Consider the following 19575-nt stretch of genomic DNA (forward strand, 5'->3'; position numbering starts at 1 on the left):
GAAACGTTATCCCAGAACTTTCTCTTTTCATCCTTGAGAGCTTCGGCGGCCCACTTGACAGCTGAGAAGGATGCATCGAGATTCTGTCTCTCTTTCTCCCTCTCTCCCTCTCTCTCTCTCTCTCTCTCTCTCTCTCTCTCTCTCTCTCTCTTTCTCCCTCTCTCCCTCTCTCTCTCTCTCTCTCTCTCTCTCTCTCTCTCTCTCTCTATCTCTCTCTCTCCCTCTCTCCCTCTCTCCCTCTCTCTCCCTCTCTCTCCCTCTCTCTCTCTCTCTCTCTCTCTCTCCATTAGAGCTTGAGAACTAGGACTCGCGTTGGACAAAACCTTGAAGAAAATTAAGCAATTTTATGCAGTCATCTGGGGTTTTTTTTTCCAAGAAAGCCAGTGTGTATGGTGAAGTTTTAAAATACATTTGACTCAATATTGGAAGGAGAAAATAACAATAAAAGTAATGATAATAATCATACAAATAATAACAATAAATTGATAATAACAACAACAATTAGAATAATAATAATAAAAACAATAATAATAATAATAATAATAATACAACAACAACTATAATACTTCTACTACTAATAATAATAATAATACAACAACAATAATAATAATAATAATAATAATAATAATCATAATAATAATAATCCACTGAATCCACTGTAACTAATGGATGTGTCGATCTGAAATCTGGCTGCTAAGCTGAGTTTTCCTTTTTTTTCCCCCCTTTTTTTCCCCCAGTGACTAATGAGTCTTTCGCCGTTTGAAAAATCAGAAAAGAAAGAATGAATAAATTCTCTCCCTTTTCTGCGTCTCTGGAACGGAGGGACAACGACAAAAGACAGACAACCGCTGTCAGCCGCTGAAAAGACGCCTGCGTGCGTCGCCGTCTCACTGACTGTTTTCTCCAACAATTTCTCCATCAATCAACGGCTTTTTTCCTTTTGTGTTGCTCTACTTCCTTCCTCTTCTCCTTCGCACACTCTCTCTCTCTCTCTCTCTCTCTCTCTCTCTCTCTCTCTCTCTCTCTCTCTCTCTCACTTCCCTCTTTCCATTCACTTCACTCCACTAACCACATACAGTAGGTCCATGCGTCTGTTTGTCCACCAGTCCATCCATCCATCCATCCATCCATCCATCCATCCCTCCATCAATCCATTTGTCCATTCGTCCATCCATCCGTCCATACATCCATACAGCCTGTCATTCCATTCATCCATCCATCCATTCATCCATCCATCATTCCACCCATCTATTCATCTATCCATCATATATCCATCCATCCGTTCATCCATCTGTCCCTCCATCCATCCATCCATCCATCCATCTATCCATCATTCCTTCGATTCATTCATCTATCATCATTCCATACTGCCATCTATCCATCTGCTCGTCCATCCATCTGTCCATCCATCCATCATTCCATCCATCCATCTATCCATCCATCTGTACATCCATCCATCATTCCACCCATTCCTCCAGCCATCCATCTGTCCATAGATGCATACAGCCCGTCCTTCCATCTGTTCACCCATCCATCATTCCATCCATCCATTCGTCCATACATCAATTGATCCATCCAGCCTGTCTTTCCATTCATTCAACCATCATTCCATCCATCCATATCTCTATCCATCCGCTTTCTGAAAAGAGATGGATGTTGTCTTTCCTGGAGCCATGGCTCCATCGTTACCAGTTGCTCTCCAGCTCATTAACGGAGGCTTCGTCAACATGTGCTCTCCCCCTTCCTCCTCAGTCAATCCCTGAAGGAATGCATTTGGAAGCCGCTCATCCTCTGTTATCAGCCCAGACTGCACCATACCAACACATGGTGGCAATATCCATATTAAAATGCTTTAAAATATGCCATTTCATTACTGTCTCCTCCTGAGAGGTTATCGTCAGTGACTTCAATATTAAACTTCAACTATTTATATCTCACCAAGCTTATCTGGAGAGTACAAAGATTAACTTCCAATAAAGGAGCTATTTATATGTTTATACCTGTGTGCGTATATATATACAGTATATATATATATATATTTATTTATTTATACACATGGCGTAGTAACACTAACGTATGTTTCAATAGTGTGAGGGCGCCCTGACCTTCTACCATAGAGAAATGGAATGTGATTAAAACTATTATTTTCACAGTGTATTGATTGAATCGATTGGAGGAGTCAAATAGGGAGCACATGAGTGCAGTCATCATCGTACAAAAGAGACGGCCGAGTTTAGCTCATGCCCAAATGGCGTATCCGTGCAAAACTGTGGAATTTGCAGCAACTTCAACTTTTACCGATTTGCTCTCAATGTTTTCACTCTTCAAATACTGAGCGGCGGCAGCAACAACCGTCACTGACTCAGCGGCGGCACTCTCACAGAGGCGTCCAAACAGCCGCTTAATCCGTGACGAGCGGACCGGATGCCACCAAAGTCTGATCCAATAGTCGTGAAATAATAATCTGGCGTTTTTTCATATCCGTGGATGCCACAGATGATATGTGTGTCCCATCAGCAGCGGGGATTCCTATTCATCCCCGGCGGCGGAAAGCCAAACCCGGCGTCGCTCTCGCCTTCGCTTTTTTTTTTGGCATTACTGACTTTGTTTAGCGATTCTAGTTTTAGTCCTTTCTGTGTCAGACATTGTTTATAAGCGACGAAATGAAGAGTTTCCTTCGTTCTAGACACGGCACTCCGGCTTCGTGTAGTGACTGCCACGTTGACTGGTGGCTGGAATAACAACATGTACACACCAGCCATGTGTGCTGCTGGATAATACTACTTAAGTTAGACAGAAAAACAATGTGTGATTGAATGAGTGTGATTATTCTATAAGAGTCTTGTAAATTAAATGAAAATCGACTATTTACATCAATGAAAAAAATAAAAAAATTAAAAAAAAGGTTCTCAGCCATTTCAGATTTGCAGCTTTTGACAGAGGTGTGGGAGGACCATTAAACTCGGGACTGGTGCGCTGCCATTCCTAATTGCAAGGGCGAAAAATTGCTTAAATGTGTTTTTCTAGGACTGGCAACGGTATCCTGCGATGTGCGGTGCTTTCTCGTTAACGATATAGAGATCAACATCTTGTTGACAGTTTGGGGTGTGATCTACAGCCGACTGGTGTGTGATTATACAGACAGCGGCGACGTATTCTGGCAGCTTTTTCAGGACACGGTTCCAGATGAGGGGGGGGAGGGGCGGTCGGCCCCGTCGTCCAGTTTACTGTCCACGGGCTCCCTTTGCAGTTCTGAAAATGTGCCAGACAGCTTCCTGAATACAACCCGTTTTCACACGCTAAACTGGGAAACAGGAAACGTCCCAAACCCTTTGCCACAAAGTTGGCGGCGCTGAGTTCTCGCTCACCGGCATGACATCGCTCCAGCAACCCTTTCGAGTTGGAATTTAGCACTTAAAACAGGCGGCGTCCCCCTGGCTTCCGCCAAATCCGCTTTCCTTGATCTGACTGTCGGATGGGGATTCATCACTCTGTAGAAGGAGTCCAATGGCGGAGAGCTTTCCATCACCCAGCCAACGCTTGGCTTTGTGCATGGCGATCATAGCTCTCCTCGAAACCCTTTCGGAGCTCGGCAGCGAATGGCTCCTGCCAGGTTCCGCCGTGGGTTCAGCATTTGCGGGTCCCAGTTTGAGCCCGTCGGGCCTCCCAATTTGTCTCCAATCGACAATAACACAGTTGACGTGGACACCTCCGACATGGCGGGAATATGATCAAACCGACGTGATGGACAGGTGGCCCAGCTCATGTTTGTTTGTGGAGATTGCCTGGCTGGGTGCTTTATCCACCGATCCATACATGTCACGGTAGTGGCCTAGGCCCGAGGCTTGGGCGATATCCCAAATTTTATATTTGCGATGCAGTCCCGCCCAAATATCACAATATTACCGTTAATATTAATATACACAACATTATCGATGTTCTTGATAGGGCGTGGGGTTCATGGCACATGGCGCCATTTTGGTTTCACTCAATTACAATGAATACATCTACGATAAAAACACTCAACAGTTTTTGTTTATTTAGGGAGAAACGGTGAACGGTTTGTGCCCGACTGTGCGGAAGGGCTGGCTCTGTGCCACTCCGACTAGTAAATTGCGCGTGGGCGTTCACGTACAGTAACCTGCGTGCGGAAAGAATCTCCCGTTCACCACGCGAACAGTGACGGGCATCAAGCCAGTGCGAGTGAGTAAATATATGCTGTATGATAATCAAAAAGAGGAATTCTCCTTTTTTGGGATTCTCAGCTTGAGAAATATGAAGTCTGTCATGCGAGAGTGTGAACTGCTGGATATTTGTGTGCCTCATGGTCAAAGCGTGAGACTTGGCAGCTCTGTATAACATAACATAACATATTTAGATACTGTGAGAATATCGCATATGGTGGCGAATATCGAGATATTCAATATTACCGAATAACGGCCCAAGCCTACGAGGCTCCCTCTCCCGAAGTCCTCAGCGTTCCCTCCCGCCCTCCTGTGTTTGCCCCAGCTTTTTCCTATTACGCCTTGTTGCAAATGTTCCAAGCCACCGCCAAGCCAGTTTATTGAAAGTTGAACTTGATCTTCACCTGCATCTCTGCCTGCGTTGGGGGTCTACCTCCAGTACTTTCTACACGATATGTTTATATCTTATCTACATGCTACTTGTGCACAGACAGGAGACAGCATGTCCACGCTGCTGGATCTGAAGAGCAGCGTTCTGAGGCAGGTCCAGAGGAGCCAGTCCCTCAGGAGCCGACGGGATCCGCCGCCGTCTCCCAGCAGCCCCCTCACCTGCTGCCCCGACGCCTCGCCCCACAGGTCAGTTACGGAGTTTAATATTTGTTCCAGAGACAGAAATGGGACATTCACATTCACATTTTCATGCTTTCGTAAGGAATTTATGTTTTTACTGATGTGATGCTCCCAGCTTTACTTCCTGGCGGATTGACTACAGACTTGCTTTGCTATAATGTCCGAAATCAGGTATTTTCTGCGTTGGGAAGTTCCCGTTGTTTTCAATTTACATTACTCTCGCAGTGATATTGCAAAAAAAGCTGCGAGGAACAAAATGTGGGAGAAACCGGTGATGACGCGGGTCCTAAGAATTCAGGTCCACAATTCTGAGATAGATTTGACCATTTCTTGTTTCATCCGGGAGATATTACAGAACTTAACCTGGCACCAATGACAAAGGCTTCAGATGGACAGTTAGATGTGTTTCTGAGTATATTACGAAGCGGTCAACAGAAAATATCCCTCCCCGGCGTACCCCTCTCCTCCGGTGAATCAATGACCAAACAGTAAACAGACCCATCACCCACAGTGACGAGGCAGCTTGCAATACAAAGCCAATGATGAAAGACATAAAAGACGAAACTTACATAAATTGAGCCTACATTTATTGTGCCGATAAGATAAAAAAAAACACGAGAAAAAAACAAAAGCAAAATAAACAAAAAACATGAACAAAAAACATTAGATTGATTCAACTTTAAACCGTTGCTTCAATTTGTTCAACCTGTTTTTTTTGTTTTCTCAACTTAGAATGAATGAATGTTTACATTCGCTTAATTTAAAGGTGACATACAGTACCTACATTTCAAGGTCAGATACCTACATTTACATCCCAACATTTAAAGGTTATTATGGTGTGGGGATGGTGTGGTTTGAGAAGCCACACCTGACCTGGGTCTAGGTAATTGGGGTCCATGATCGGAGTGGCTGCATACCTGTTGCTTGTTGGTTGGTCTAACGAGCAACAGGTAAAACCCCCATCCCCACACGCACTCAGGGGAGGAGCCCTTGTCATGACACATGTTCCATCTGCTCCAGGGATTATTCCAACTGGCCCACTCTCTACAATAAACTGGTGTCTGCAACCGCTGTCTGTGTCTCTGTGCTGTAGGTCCCTGAAAACGCCACTTGGGTGGCGTGTGGTAGGCAAAACTGCCACAGTTATATACCTAGATTTGACATACATACATTTAAAAGTTATACAACTAGATTTTACATACCTACATTTAAAGGTTGTATACCTACATTTGACATACTTACATTTAAAGGTTATATACCTACATTTTACATAGCTACATATTACATAACTACATTTAAAGGTGATATACCTACACTTTACATACCTACATTTAAGAGTTATATACCTACATTTGACATGCTGACATTTAAAGGTTGTATACCTACATTTTACATATATACATTTAAAGGTTATATACCTACATTTACATACCTACATTTAAAGGTTAAATAACTCCATTTACATAGCTACATTTAAAGGTTATTGTGGTGTGGGGATGGTGTGGTTTGAGCAGCCACACCGGACCTGGGTCTAGGTAATTGGGGGCCTTGATCAGAGTGGCTGTACACCTGTTGTTAGTTGGTTGGTCGACATTTTACATTGCTACATTTTACTTACCTACATTTAAAGGTTATATACCTACATTTAAAGGTTATATGCCTACATTTTACATAGCTACATTTAAAGGTTATACAAATTCATTTTACATACCAACATTTAAAGGTTATATCCCTATATTTGACATACCAACATTTAAAGGTTATATACCTATATTTGACATACCTACATTTAAAGGTTATATACCTACATTTTATGTACCTACATTTTACATACATACATACATCTAAAGGTTCTAAGGATCTGTCCAAGCACTTGGGAGTATGGGGAATTCTAAATAATGTAAAATACGTTGGACCTATGTTAATGTATAGATATGTATATGCTGCCTATATTTTGCGCATGACAAGTTAGTTAAACACATTGGTTTAAATCGAGAGAATAATCAAATGAAACCTTCCACACAGAGATTAATTTATTTTTGGTCCAAATCCCCCTCCTTCCGCTGCATCCTCCTCTGGTGCCTAACCTTGTGAAACAGAAAGCCGGAGTGTGAAAAGGGGGCTGCGGTGATGCAGGGTGTCTCTTTAAATCCACCCCCAAAAAATCTCCATGGGATTGGGGAAAGAATACATTGTGTTGCTGGAGTCTGTGGCTACATGTCCCTTGAAGTACAGAATAAATTAAACTAAAATCCCTTCCTTTTTTCTACATGATACTATTATTAATAGACACCGAACAGCCACAACATTGAAACCACTGACAAGTGAAGTGACTAACATGGATTATCTTGTTACAATGGCACCTGTCAAGGGGTGGGATACATTCAGCAGCAAGTGAGCAGTCCGTTCTTGAAGTTGATGTGTTGGAAACAAGAAAAATGGGCAAGCGCAATGTTCTGAGCGACTTTGACAGGGGCCAAATTGTGATGGCTAGACAACTGGGTGAGAGCGTCTCCAAAACGGCAGGTCTTGTGGGGTGTTCCCGGTGTGCAGTGGTCAGTACCTACCAAAAGTGGTCCAAGGAAGGACAACCGGTGAACCGGCGACAGGGTCATGGCCGTCCGAGGCTCATTGACGCTCCCGGGGAGTGAAGTCCAGCCTGTCTGGTCCGACCTCGCAGAAGAGCTACTGTAGCACAAATTGATGAAAAAGTTGATGCTGCTATGATAGAAAGGTGTCACAACACCATCGTAGCTTGACCGTACCTGACCTTGGAACAATGGAAGAACGTGGCCTGGTCTGATGAATTACGTTTTCTTCTACACCATGTGGATGATGTTAGGGTCCGATCCCATGGAGCATCTGTGGGATGTGTCGGAACAAGCCCGATCCAGGGGGGGCCCCACCTCGCAACTCCCAGGACCTAAAGGATCTGCTGCTAACGCCCTGTGGCCAGAAACCACAGGACACCCTCACAGGTCTGGTGGAGTCCATGCCTCCGCAGGTCAGAGCTGTTTTGGCGGCACGAGGGGGAGCTGCACAACATGGGTGGTTAATGGTGGTGGTCATAACGTTGTGGCTGATCGGTGTACGAGAATACTGCAAAGTTCCTAGATCACTACTGCCTTTGAAGGTCTGAGCCAACATAGAAGGTAAACACTCAAACCTTCATTTGGGTTTTGCGAACGGAAATCGAAAATGTGTGGCAGCTGAATCTTAACGCCCATGATCTTTTCACAGAAGGACAGGAAAACAACCGTCTAGCCTCCGTAATGAAATGTGCGGCTGGACGCATCTTGATTTATACCCTAATTTCCCCCCGTATCAATCGTAAAGTAGAGGCACTTAGTACCTGCGGCCTTTCCCGGATGTTGATTGGCGGATGAAACTCCAACAACAAGCAACTGGACATAACGAACGACATTTATTCAGAAGCTTGTTCCTGTCTCCCAGTCTCTTGTTGCAATCATGAAAAATAAAAAACACGGAGAGAATTGAGATGTTGAAATGATGTCTCGTAATGATTCTCCTGGTTATTTGGGGACTCTTCATTCTTTTCAGACCTTCAACTGGTCGTGTCGTTCCGAAACATCTCGATGTTCCATTGTCTCTCTGTTAGCGAAGCTAGCTAACCTCGGGCTTTATTGTGCAGCGTGTCCCTGGAGTTGCATCAAACGTACCTCGACACCTCAATTAACATCTGTTCCGGCGAAGAGTAATGGCAGAGATACACAAGACTAGACTTTCAACAACAGACAGTGCGATCATGTTGCTAATGCTGTGTGGTTAGCATTAGCATGACCTCAACACAACCATTCATCCCGGTGTAAGCTAACATTAGCTAACAGCTAACAATGACTAATGCCATGGACACACTACACGACTTTCAAAGTCGTCGGATCGCTGTACAGTTCACACTACACAACTTTCTGTCTTGTGATTGTGAATCTTGGAGTTGTTGTGGTTTCACACTACATGACTGTTCGGCGACTGGGGGTGACACATTCCAAGATCTTTCATCAAGTCCAGCAGTCATTTTGTTTTTTTTATTTTTTTTTAGTCAGTGTCCATTACGATTATGGATAAAACAGATAGAATCTTACAATATGCACAGGGATGAATGGTACGCGTCCGGACACAGACCAAGATACGGCTTTCCGTATGCCGCGATGGCGGAGAGCAACACGGAGAGCCGAGCCCCGTCGCTCCAAACGAAACAACTAAAAACAGTGCGGGGATGGGGCACGGAGGAACGGGGCACGACCTGTGGCCCCGTGAAGATTATTTTCTGCTCAGAACGCATGGAGAGGGGGTCAAATGCAGAGGCCACATTTCACCGACCACCACCCAAAAAGCATGTGCGTGTGCATGTGTTGTAGTGTGGCCTGTCGTGTGATCAGTGAAGATCCTTCTTCTCGTAATCCTTGCCACCTGCAGTAGTTTTCTAATAGAACATACTGTACTTTAATGGTTGCCAGTCCGTACCTGGAGTTAATGGAATTGAGAAGTTACACATTTAAAGACTTTTCCACTCCCAGTGTTGTACACACTACAGGATTTTGTAAGGGCTGGTGATCACAGGGGATCAGACACCTCGGCATTCTAGCACACACTGTAGGAGCCGGGCCGATATTACTAAGATAAAATGACCGCCCTTTATGGGAACAATCTCTTAACGACCCTGAAAGGGGACCTATTATATTCCTTTTTACACACAAGTAAATATAATGTCTCTGAGGTCCCCAAAACATGTTTTCTGAGGTTGTTTTTCGCTGAGCATTCGAGCCATTTCAAACATGCCTCTAAATCCAGCCGTGTTCCTGACGCTCCGTTCAAGTAGGAGGAGCCAATTTCCTGAGGCCCCGAGTTCTGTGAGCCAACGGGGTTTGAGGTTTACTTCCGGGTTCTGTTGTATTTAGTGCGTAAACTTTAATTTCACCGTATCAGTCCACCAATATCTGTTTCTGAAAAATTTCCAGACGTGAGATCAGCAATCAAGTTGCTGAAGCTTCACTCATATTAGATCTACAAGGCCCTCATTTAAATATTTGTTCCGACTTTCATTGCCGTTCTGCAAGCTTGTGGGGGGACACCAGACCGCGACGCCGCACGCGGGGATTTTTTGTTCCGTATAAATGTCGAAAAAATGAATAAATAAAAGAAATACATCTACAATAAAAACTCACTATTTTTATCGGTTTTGTTTGGAGAAACGCGCAGCGGGTCGTGCGCTACAGTCCATCGTTCTTCACGGACAGTGAGGTTCCTTTTTTTTATAAAAGGTTCTAATGCCGGTGGTTCTAATGCTGCTGAAGCCCTCAACGACGTAATCTGAAGGGCGCGTTTCATGTTTTCTGACACGGAAAGCTCAGCAAAACTGACGTGGTTGTCTTATTTCACAGTGTGTGCGTTACAGAGACCCAAATGTATACGCACAAGCACTGAAAAAGTGAGTTTTCCATAATAGGTCCCTTTTAGGACAAAAGATTTACTGGTGATATGGAAAATCCTAGCGATTCAGTGTAAACTGATTCAGTGTAAACTGTCCCTCCAATCCCTTGGAGGGATTGGAGGGACTTATGGCAAGTCCTGACTTTCCACTCGCAGACAGTTTTTTGGAGGTCTCTGACCAAATCCCAGATCGCAGTAAAAAAAAAATAAAAAATAAAAAATAAAATCAAGCAGGCTAAATATCTGGTGCTGTTGGGGAGCCGTGCAACGGGCTACAGCCAATTAGAGTAGACCCGGGGTGAGGGGGAGGGGAGGAGTCGAGAAGGAGAGACAGAAGTGCACCTGAGCAGTAGCCAGAAGCCACACGGCAACAACAACAACTGCAACACGGCTACAAGATATTATACCAATAAACAGTGATCAACATTTTTCACCATTTTCTGACATTTTATGGACAAAACAACTCATCGATGAATAATAATAAATCTATAACAAATAATAATTATAAAAGTATATATTTTTTTATTGTGTTATTATATTATTTATTATTACTATTAAAACTGTTATTAGTAATTGTCGTGTGTTACGGACCTACAATTGATATTTAGAGTTCAGTTTAGTTTGGGTGCCACCAGGTTTATGATAAAACCTATAAAAATGAAATTCAGTTAAGGGCCGCACGGCTGGCGAAGGTCCTTAGCTCTCAGGGAAGCGAGATATTTTGCATTCGGAAATTCCTACTCGACATTTCAGATGAATACTCAAACAGTGGGTGTTTATTTTTTTATGACACAGTTTAATAACGTAAGAAAAAAGGCTGAGGTGGAAAAAGTGAGTTAAATCAGGTTAAGACGGAAACACACACATCAATGTGCAACTTACCGATTCTAAGCTGAGCGATCACTTAGCCATTTTTCTGGATCACCGTATCGCCTGCGATGAGTGGCTTGCCTTTGTCGCTGACTCAGTTTGGGATTCCTGTGGTGATGTCTGGCCCGGAACGGCGAGGAGGGTCACGGGTCTTTCTGTATTTGTCGGGTCCCGGAACGGCGAGGCACGGCGAGCGAGCTCGGCGGGAGTTCTTCCGGGCCTTGGCGTGTCGTGGTGGTGGGATCTTCAAACGGTGGTTCTCCAGCCAGGTTTTAAGGGAAGGCAAAAAAGGACGGAAAGGCTTTCAAGGTGCGACGCGTGCCTGGGGGTCTCCGAGACAGGTTTGATCTGTCAGAGGGAGGTTCAGCGTGCTCTCTCTCCGGCGGTCCGGGCGGCCCTCGCGAGATAATTATAATAAAGACATCTCGTCAAACAACTTGTACCGCTCGTTTCTTGCCGATATCCGTTTTGAAAGAAGCGGGACACGATTTGTGGCCGCGCATTGACGAAAACGTAGTTTGCGGCCCCGACAGACTCGTGGGGGATTCCCTCCCGGTGAAAGAGCTCGTCCCCCCGCCCCTGTCGCTGATCAGTGGTGTGCCGTGACTTCAAGATTCCCGAACACAAGACAGGAAGTTGTGTAGCGTGAACCGTACAGCGATCTGACCACTTTGAAAGTGGAGGAGTGTGCCCGTGGCATTAGGTGTAGGGGTGTAGAACCTTGGGAATAACTCAGAATAACATTATTTTCATGCATTTATACATGACTCCTTTTCGGCGAAACACCCTTAAGGACATATTCCCTTTAAGCCGTGTGAGTTGCCGTTATACCTGCTTGGTCATGACATTTGGGAAAGTGTTTTTTTCTCACTTTTTTTCACACATCCCTTGTTGTGTCTGTGTCTGCTGCTTAATATCTTAGTACGTATTCATAGGATTGATGCGTTTATGCTGTAGTGTGAATAGGTAACGCAACATGGAAGTAAACTATCAAATAAAGCATTTCTTCATCCAAAAATGTAATTACTTGTAATTTGTTTTCATTGATTTGTCATTTTAGGACTGCATTTACAATAGTTTTGGCAATATTTTTTCAAATGTATAAATGTTAAAGTAATATCTATATTTATATATATGTTTATATCTGTATTTCATCTTTCTTTTGTTTTGTTTTAGCCCAAAGTTATAGACCTGATGTTTCTATAGCAACCAGGCTTGCTCCCAAAACCTTCAATTCGTAATGGTGACTACGGTGTCTATTTTGAAAATGAAAAAGCCGCTGGGGTTTAGCCTCGGAAATTATTAATCCCTTTTTTTTCTGGTACCAGGATTACACTGATTTAATTAATTAAATGAATTTGTTGTTTTGTGTTTTATTGTTGAACGCATGCTTTTTTCAGTTGTTTGGTAATAACATTGTTTTTGTTTCCTTTTCTGCTTTTGCCAACCTCACCCACTGATGTCTTATTAGATAAATAGATGTTACCTCGAGTGAGGTAACATCGAGGCTGATTGTGTCCTTCCTTATCAGACTAAATAGATTTTAGTCCAGGGATGTCACAGTGAATCAAATTACATTAGCATTGGAGGTGGGAGAATCAACAACAAAAACAACATATTTTTAAATATGAAATGTAAAAAATAGTTAATTAATCAATTAAGGTACTTATTTAATACAAAATGTATTAATTTAATTATTAATATTAATTAATTAATTCATTTCATTCATTCATTTATTAATTAATGAAATATTATACAATGAATGAATAGCTTTACTGTTGATCCTTATTTGAAAGTTTGAAATAGTTTTATTTATTGTGAAGAAGTGGAGGTTAACGTCTCTCAAATATTAATGAGCATTATTGAAAAGATCTCAAACAATCCTCCATAGTTCTGTAACCTCTAGTGCTATAGTTGTGTGTTGTTGAGAATTAAATGTTAAATATCCGCCTGTTTCCAGCTATTGTTGAGTAACTCATGCATTCACCTCAGCGAGGACGCCGGTTTTTTTTTTTTTTAATTGATTTTCCCCTCCTCTTATCCAGATGTTGAAAAGTGGACCTTGCGCATCACATTGTACAGAGCATTTCTTATAGGATGCACGCACAGGGCATGATGTGTGTTTACTGCGATGTCTTCATCTTCACATAGTGTTCTCCTTCTTGCCTAACAATAGCAGGCAGCTCTCCACACTCTGGGGCGAGCGCTGGTTTTATGCCGCGTCGAGCCGCAGCCAAATTACAGGCTTTCTGCAGCTCCTTTTGAAGGGAGTAATAGCTTAAACTCAAAATGAAATGCCAACGCTCGCGGCCCCGACTTACCGGATGTTATTTTCTTTCCCGTCCTTACTGGGATTCAAGTTGGTTTCACTCGTCGGAATTCTAATTGGCTTTTTGATCGGCGCGTGCCATGTTTCCCATTTAAGTTTGTCGTTAAAGGATAGGTTTTTCTATTTTTCAACTTATTAAAATCCATGTATAACTGTTCATAGCAGAACACGTCCCGATGGAGAAATTTACCTCTCTCTCTGCTGCAGCTTCTCTCGGTGCGGCAATGTAGTCCAAACGGCAAACGCTGAAGACATAGACATGTGTCGAGTTATTTTTTTTTTTTACATATTTGGAAATAGAGTAATATCACATGTCATTTAAACTGCATTTTTACTACCGTTGGAATACATCGACATTGAGTCTAACTTGCTACAGCAGGTCACAGTGGGAAGCGGCACAACCTCCTTTCCTAGTTTCTGACGCATGCACAGATGCAGCCAAACGAGCCGATGTACGGAAGAGCAAAGGGGCCGATAAAACCCAGAAATACGTAATAATAAAGACAGTTTGTGACGATTTAAAGACTGTCTGACTGTGAGCTTTCAAAAAGGAGTTTTAATGTTCATTTTTAAAAGGCTTCAACGTTGGCCCCATTGGACTGCAGTGGAACAGACTGAGAAGCTGCAGCAGAGTGTTAAGGTTCGGCGAGGTTCTGCTATGAACCTTTGTACACGATGGAAACAAACATTTTAATAAGGCCTGGGGTGAATAAGCAAACCTATCTTTTTAAAAAAGTAAAGAAAACGACATCAATTGACGCTGTGGTAGTTTAGAGTTGTTATAAAAAGCCATCCTACCCGGATATACTGATTTGTCTGAAACTTGTTTGAACGGTGGAGTTATCCGTGTCCTTTGAGGAAACATCTCCATGAATATATGTGATGCATACTGTATGCAATATTTTGTTAAACTTTCTCTTCACTGACAGGAAGATGTAAAAAGCGCGAGGGCCGTTTAAGACACGGTGACTTAACACGAGGGATTACAAGAAGAAATTGTTTCAGAAGTGGGATTACTGTGAAGATTAGCTCTAGATCTCTGCACCTGGATGTCTCATGTGTCGTGGAAATGTTCAAGTCATACTACATACATATATTGTATGTATACAGGTAAAACCATGCCAAACCAGACCGCCAGAACGGTATTTAGTCAGCATTCACGCATCGATCACATTGTTTTCCTCACGGGCGCAGTTAATCACTGTGCACGTGCCGTCCCACTGTGTTTATCCATTACTAAGCCTAAATTTGAAATGAGGGTTCCATGGCAACATCCACTCTATGAATTAGCTGTGTTTGTACATATTTATTCCAGGAAGAAAGAAGAGGGTTAAGTTTTATGTTTTTATTTGTCCTCCTCTCCGGCCGTAAAAAACAAAAAAAAAAACAAAAAAAAAACAGAAGCAAAGCATTTTAATCAAAATAAAACGAAAAGGCCATATAAAAAATAAAAAAAAAACCTTGTTACCTAGCAACGTGAAATGGGAACGTTATTTTGGTTGTATGAGAGAGAGAGGGCGAGAGAGGGCGAGAGGGAGAGAGAGAGAGGGAGGGAGGGAGGGAGGGAGGGCGGGAGTCGGAGTTGATAGCGCTGGAAGAGTTTAGAGTAAGGTCAGCGACACACACACGATGGGTGTGTGGTTATTAATTCAAAGGCTTTAAAGCGCGTCGTGAGACTATGGCGCGACACACCCTCCCGTAAAAGGTTGGGGGTCGGGTGGAGCATCTCGCGCGCTGAATCCAATGCCCATTTCTGACCTGAAAACACAGGGGATGCAGCCCGGGCACCTTTTTCCCCTCACCCCCCCTTCATGACGAGTCTCAGCGATAACTTAATGATAACTGAGACCTACTCATTCATTGTTATCCAAGCCTGTATTATTGTATTCATAATTATTCATCCTGTACAGTATATATATATATTTTATACCCATAACCATTCTAGCAACCATACTGACACCTAGCCCCTTCCATCTCCTTTTAACATAATTAATCTTGTACTTACAATCTCATTTAATTTATTCTGTATATTCTTTTATATTTGGCTATTTTTGGATATATATAATTTTTTTTTTCTTGCAGTTCTTTTGTATATTTGGCTATTTTTTGCAGATGTGGCAAGTCTTTTTGTGGGAATTTTTTTTTTAATATTTGGCAATTCTTTTTTACCTTATTTTATTTGGCCACTTTTTGCATATTCGGCTATTCTTGTTCTTTTTTCACAGTTTTTTTGTTTTTAATCTTAATCATCTTCACAGCGATCCAGCAATCCTCACCAAGGCAAATTGTTTGTCTATGAAAGTGTACGCAAAAACAGATTCTAATTCAGAGTGTGTGACCAAGATTGTTATCTGAACTGGATGCTGCGGTCTTCACCAACACGTGGCCCGGCTGGGGGTCAAGTACTGGTGAATGTGTCGGGAGTAATTGAGGGTGTGTGTGTGTGTGTGTGTGTGTGTGTGTGTGGGGAGGGGGCTGGGTCCAGAGATTCGGGTCCAGAGACCCCTGGTGGTCCACTACACTTCATCTCAGAACAGTCTAGCCCCTGGCACCAAGGCCAAAGAGGAGGCTGCTGGGAGTCTGGAGTGGGGTGGGGCTGGGTGGGGATGCGGGTGGATGGGGGCGGTGAGGAGGGTGATCCCCAAGGTGTTCAGCCCCTCCCCCCCGCCCGCCTGTATGTGCCTCTATCACCATGACAACTGGGGCTATGAAATTATCAAATGGCAAGGGTCCAGGGATTCACTGGTACCCTGGCAAAGAGAGAGAGAGAGAGAGAGAGAGAGAGAGCGAGAGAGAGGAAGAGAGCGCGAGTGAGAGAGCAAAAGAGAGATTGAGAGAGAAAGAGAGAGAGCGCGTGAGAGAGAGCGAGAAAGAGAGAGAGAGAGAGAGAGCAAAAGAGAGAGAGAGAGAGCGAGCAAAAGAGAGAGAGAGAGAGAGAGCAAAAGAGAGAGAGAGAGCAAAAGAGAGAGTGAGAGCGAGAAGGAGAGAGAAAGAGAGAGCGAGAGAGAGGAAGAGAGAGAGAGAGAGAGAGCAAAAGAGAGAGCAAAAGAGAGAGTGAGAGAAAGAGAGAGAGAGAGAGGGAGCATAATTATTATTTTTCCGCACGTGATCTTAGATTAAGATGAAGGATAATTTCCAGGGGAGGTTAAATATATTCAACCTATGGAGGTTTCAGGTCCTTTTCAGAGAAAGGAAACAGTGTGATGGACTGACTCTCACACTCAGCAACACCGGCGAATCCAAGTGCAATATGTTGCACTTGGATTCGCCTGAACAGACTGATTTACGCACAGGATAAACAGCCCTACAGTGACCGCCTGTTGCATTTAAAAACGGCAAATTGCAGATGGCACGGGGAGCTGACATAGAGGCGTCAGGGAGGCGGCCTACCTCAAATTAAACCTACACAGACAAGGGTTAAATTGACGATGCACACGGATGAATGACATCCTTTGGTAAATAACCATTGGTAAATAAAGAAAGATCGGAGAGGTTCCATTCCCAAAGTTGCAATATTTTTTTCCATTTTATGGACCCGACTGAGAACTTTGAGGAAAAAAGGATAAACAGTTGTTATCAAACCAAACCAAACCGTTCGATTACTTTTTTTGCTGCGTGACAATTAGTGTAATTACGGTATCATCCCTGAAGCTAGAGCGAGGTTCTCACAGCACCGGCGAAAAGATCGATCGATCTTTTCCAGTCCAGTATGACTTATTACTCTTTGATTAAAAAAAAACCGATCACACCACGTAATGTGTTGAGATATTAACGCCGCGCTTCCGTCTCTCTCCTCCTTGGCAGGATGTTTGAGGAGAGCATGGAGTTCTTCGAGCGTATGAGCTCCGTCCTCCAGAAGCAGGACAACATGCTGCAGGCGGCCCAGGCCGAGGTGGACCCACCTTTCCTTATGCTGCCGCCCGGGTGTAGCGCCCGTGCTTTTATTCCCCGAGTTATAGATGGAGCGGACGCCCAGCCAGCACCCCCCCTCCATCCTCCTCCACCTCCTCCTCCAGGCCTGTCAGTCAACCCTCCACTGTGCTCAGTGTGATGCTGGCGGCCAGAAGGACGAGGTTGAAGAGGACGCCGGGAGAGCAGAGGCTCAGCTGCTGCAAGCTGCTGCTTCGAATGTTGTTGTTGTTGTTGTTGTTGTTGTTGTTGTTGTTTTTTAGAAACCAATTGATGATTTAATTTAATTGAACAGATAGCGTGTATGTATTCAACATCATTTATTCAAGTGTCTCGTTCAATGTCTTCAAAAAGTCGACCCAAAAAAGTCGGGGCTCACTGTATCATTGTATTGATATAATATCGGTATTGTGATATGAGATGATATTGGCTGTTGTAATATTTTGATGCAGTTCAATGTTGTCTTTTCTGGATAAAGCTGTATTACAGTGAATATTATCTTGTGACGACACCAATAGTTATGCCCATATTATTGATATTGTGGTATTCGTCCAAAAATATTGTGATTGTGAATATGAATGTTGTGGCTTGATTTTGCCAATTTCACCCAGGCCCTAAAACAAAATGCATGCGATCGTTAATGAGCCAACTTTTTATTTTGGCATTTCTTTTGCCTATTAGCTCTTTATTTACCCCTCGGTGTCTCACTGTGATTTGTTCCTTTTCTGGTTTGTTTTTCTTCCCCCAGAGTCAGCAAGGAGCCAGCACCGTGCCCCCGCCACAAGAACACATCGACCAGGCCTTCATCGCCGACAGAATCAGCAGGAGAGAGGCGCGGAAGCTTTTTCTTTTTTCTTTTTAAATTTGTATGGGTTGTTGATAAGTTCGTACCGCTTATGCTGCGGGTTCCTGTAATTAAGGCGACGGGGGACGGGGGTGCAGAATAAGTTAGATTGCGCGGCGCAAGCCTCCCCCAGTGTTTCGAGCCAGATACGTGCGAAATACATCAGAACGAGCGGCTCGATCTCGACGGGTGCTCTCTGACTTCGTGGAGGTCTTTGGCGCGCAGGCTAATCAAATAATGCACCTTTATTTATTTATTTATTCCAACAATTCGCCCAAGATCCTCCTCCGGCAAAAAGTGGAACGCGGCAAAGAAATCCAGTTTTCATGGAAATATACAGTATATCTATAATAAAGAGATATATTATGTAACAGCACACCTTTGCAAACTCCCCAGGAATTTTCTCGTTATTGTTATTATGATTATTATTGTTATTGTTATTGTTATTGTTGTCATATCCTTATATTTCTCTGCAGCTGGACCTGCTCTATGAGGAGGCTGTGTACACGGTGGTGAACAGGGTGGGAGTGCCGTCGCCAGAGTACGTTTCCAGCGAGGAAGACATGTTCACCTATCTGCTGAAGGTACACATGTCTTTGGTCGACCTTCTCCGCGCCTGACCTTTAAAGATGTAAACACGCGTGTAAACACACACACACACACGCGGGCACACACTCACTCACGCGCACACACACACACGCGCGCACGCACGCACACGCGCACGCTGCTACTCTGTAGAATGCAATCCACCAATACATGTGATATATGTAATATATCTTCCTGATCTCAACGTTTTTTTATGTTAACAGCCTCTCGGAAAGAGATTCCCTAAAGACATCATATTATCACGTCTTTATTCATCTTCATCGATATATCTAGTCCCTATTGCGAGTCATTTTAAGAAGCTTTAAGGGCCGCCCAAGAGAGAATAGGTGTAGTGTTATTCCAAATATTGGAGTCTACGCGGCATGTGGCAGCGCTGCATACACTTGATATCATTGCACGTCTTATTGTTATTATTGTTATAGCCAAATTTCGCCACGCTACTTATCCCACAGTTTTGAAGCCACATACACACGAAATACATCAAAACGACGGCTCCACCCTGACAGGAACTCTGTGGGAGGTTTTGACTCGCTATGAACCAAGAACTCCACTTTTTGTGCTAGACTTTATGATTTATTATTCTCTATTTTGCCCTATGGGAAATAGCCTGCGGCAAAGAAATCCAGTCGCCATGGAAACACATAAACATTATTTGGGAATGACAAACGCACAAGGCCGGCAGACTTCTACATTTGCCCCAGGAATCGAGTTAAAATTAATATTTCATGTGACCCGCGCGGACAGACGGATGT

General features: G+C 43.4%; 1 protein-coding gene across 1 annotated transcript in view; it reads left to right on the forward strand.

Annotated features, from left to right (window-relative positions):
• Positions 1-4686: 4686 nt before the first annotated feature.
• baiap3 (BAI1 associated protein 3) overlaps positions 4687-19575 on the forward strand; it is a gene marked incomplete at its 5' end in the record, with an annotated part of 37013 nt that continues 22124 nt past the window's right edge. The window contains 4 exons of the mRNA XM_080008826.1: positions 4687-4820; positions 17269-17356; positions 18122-18205; positions 18694-18801. Coding sequence (XP_079864952.1) covers positions 4687-4820; positions 17269-17356; positions 18122-18205; positions 18694-18801 — 414 coding nt within the window. The remainder of the gene's footprint in view (positions 4821-17268; positions 17357-18121; positions 18206-18693; positions 18802-19575) is intronic.

The sequence above is a fragment of the Zeus faber genome, assembly GCF_960531495.2.
Source record: "Zeus faber genome assembly, chromosome: 11".
Taxonomy (NCBI): Eukaryota; Metazoa; Chordata; class Actinopteri; order Zeiformes; family Zeidae; genus Zeus; species Zeus faber.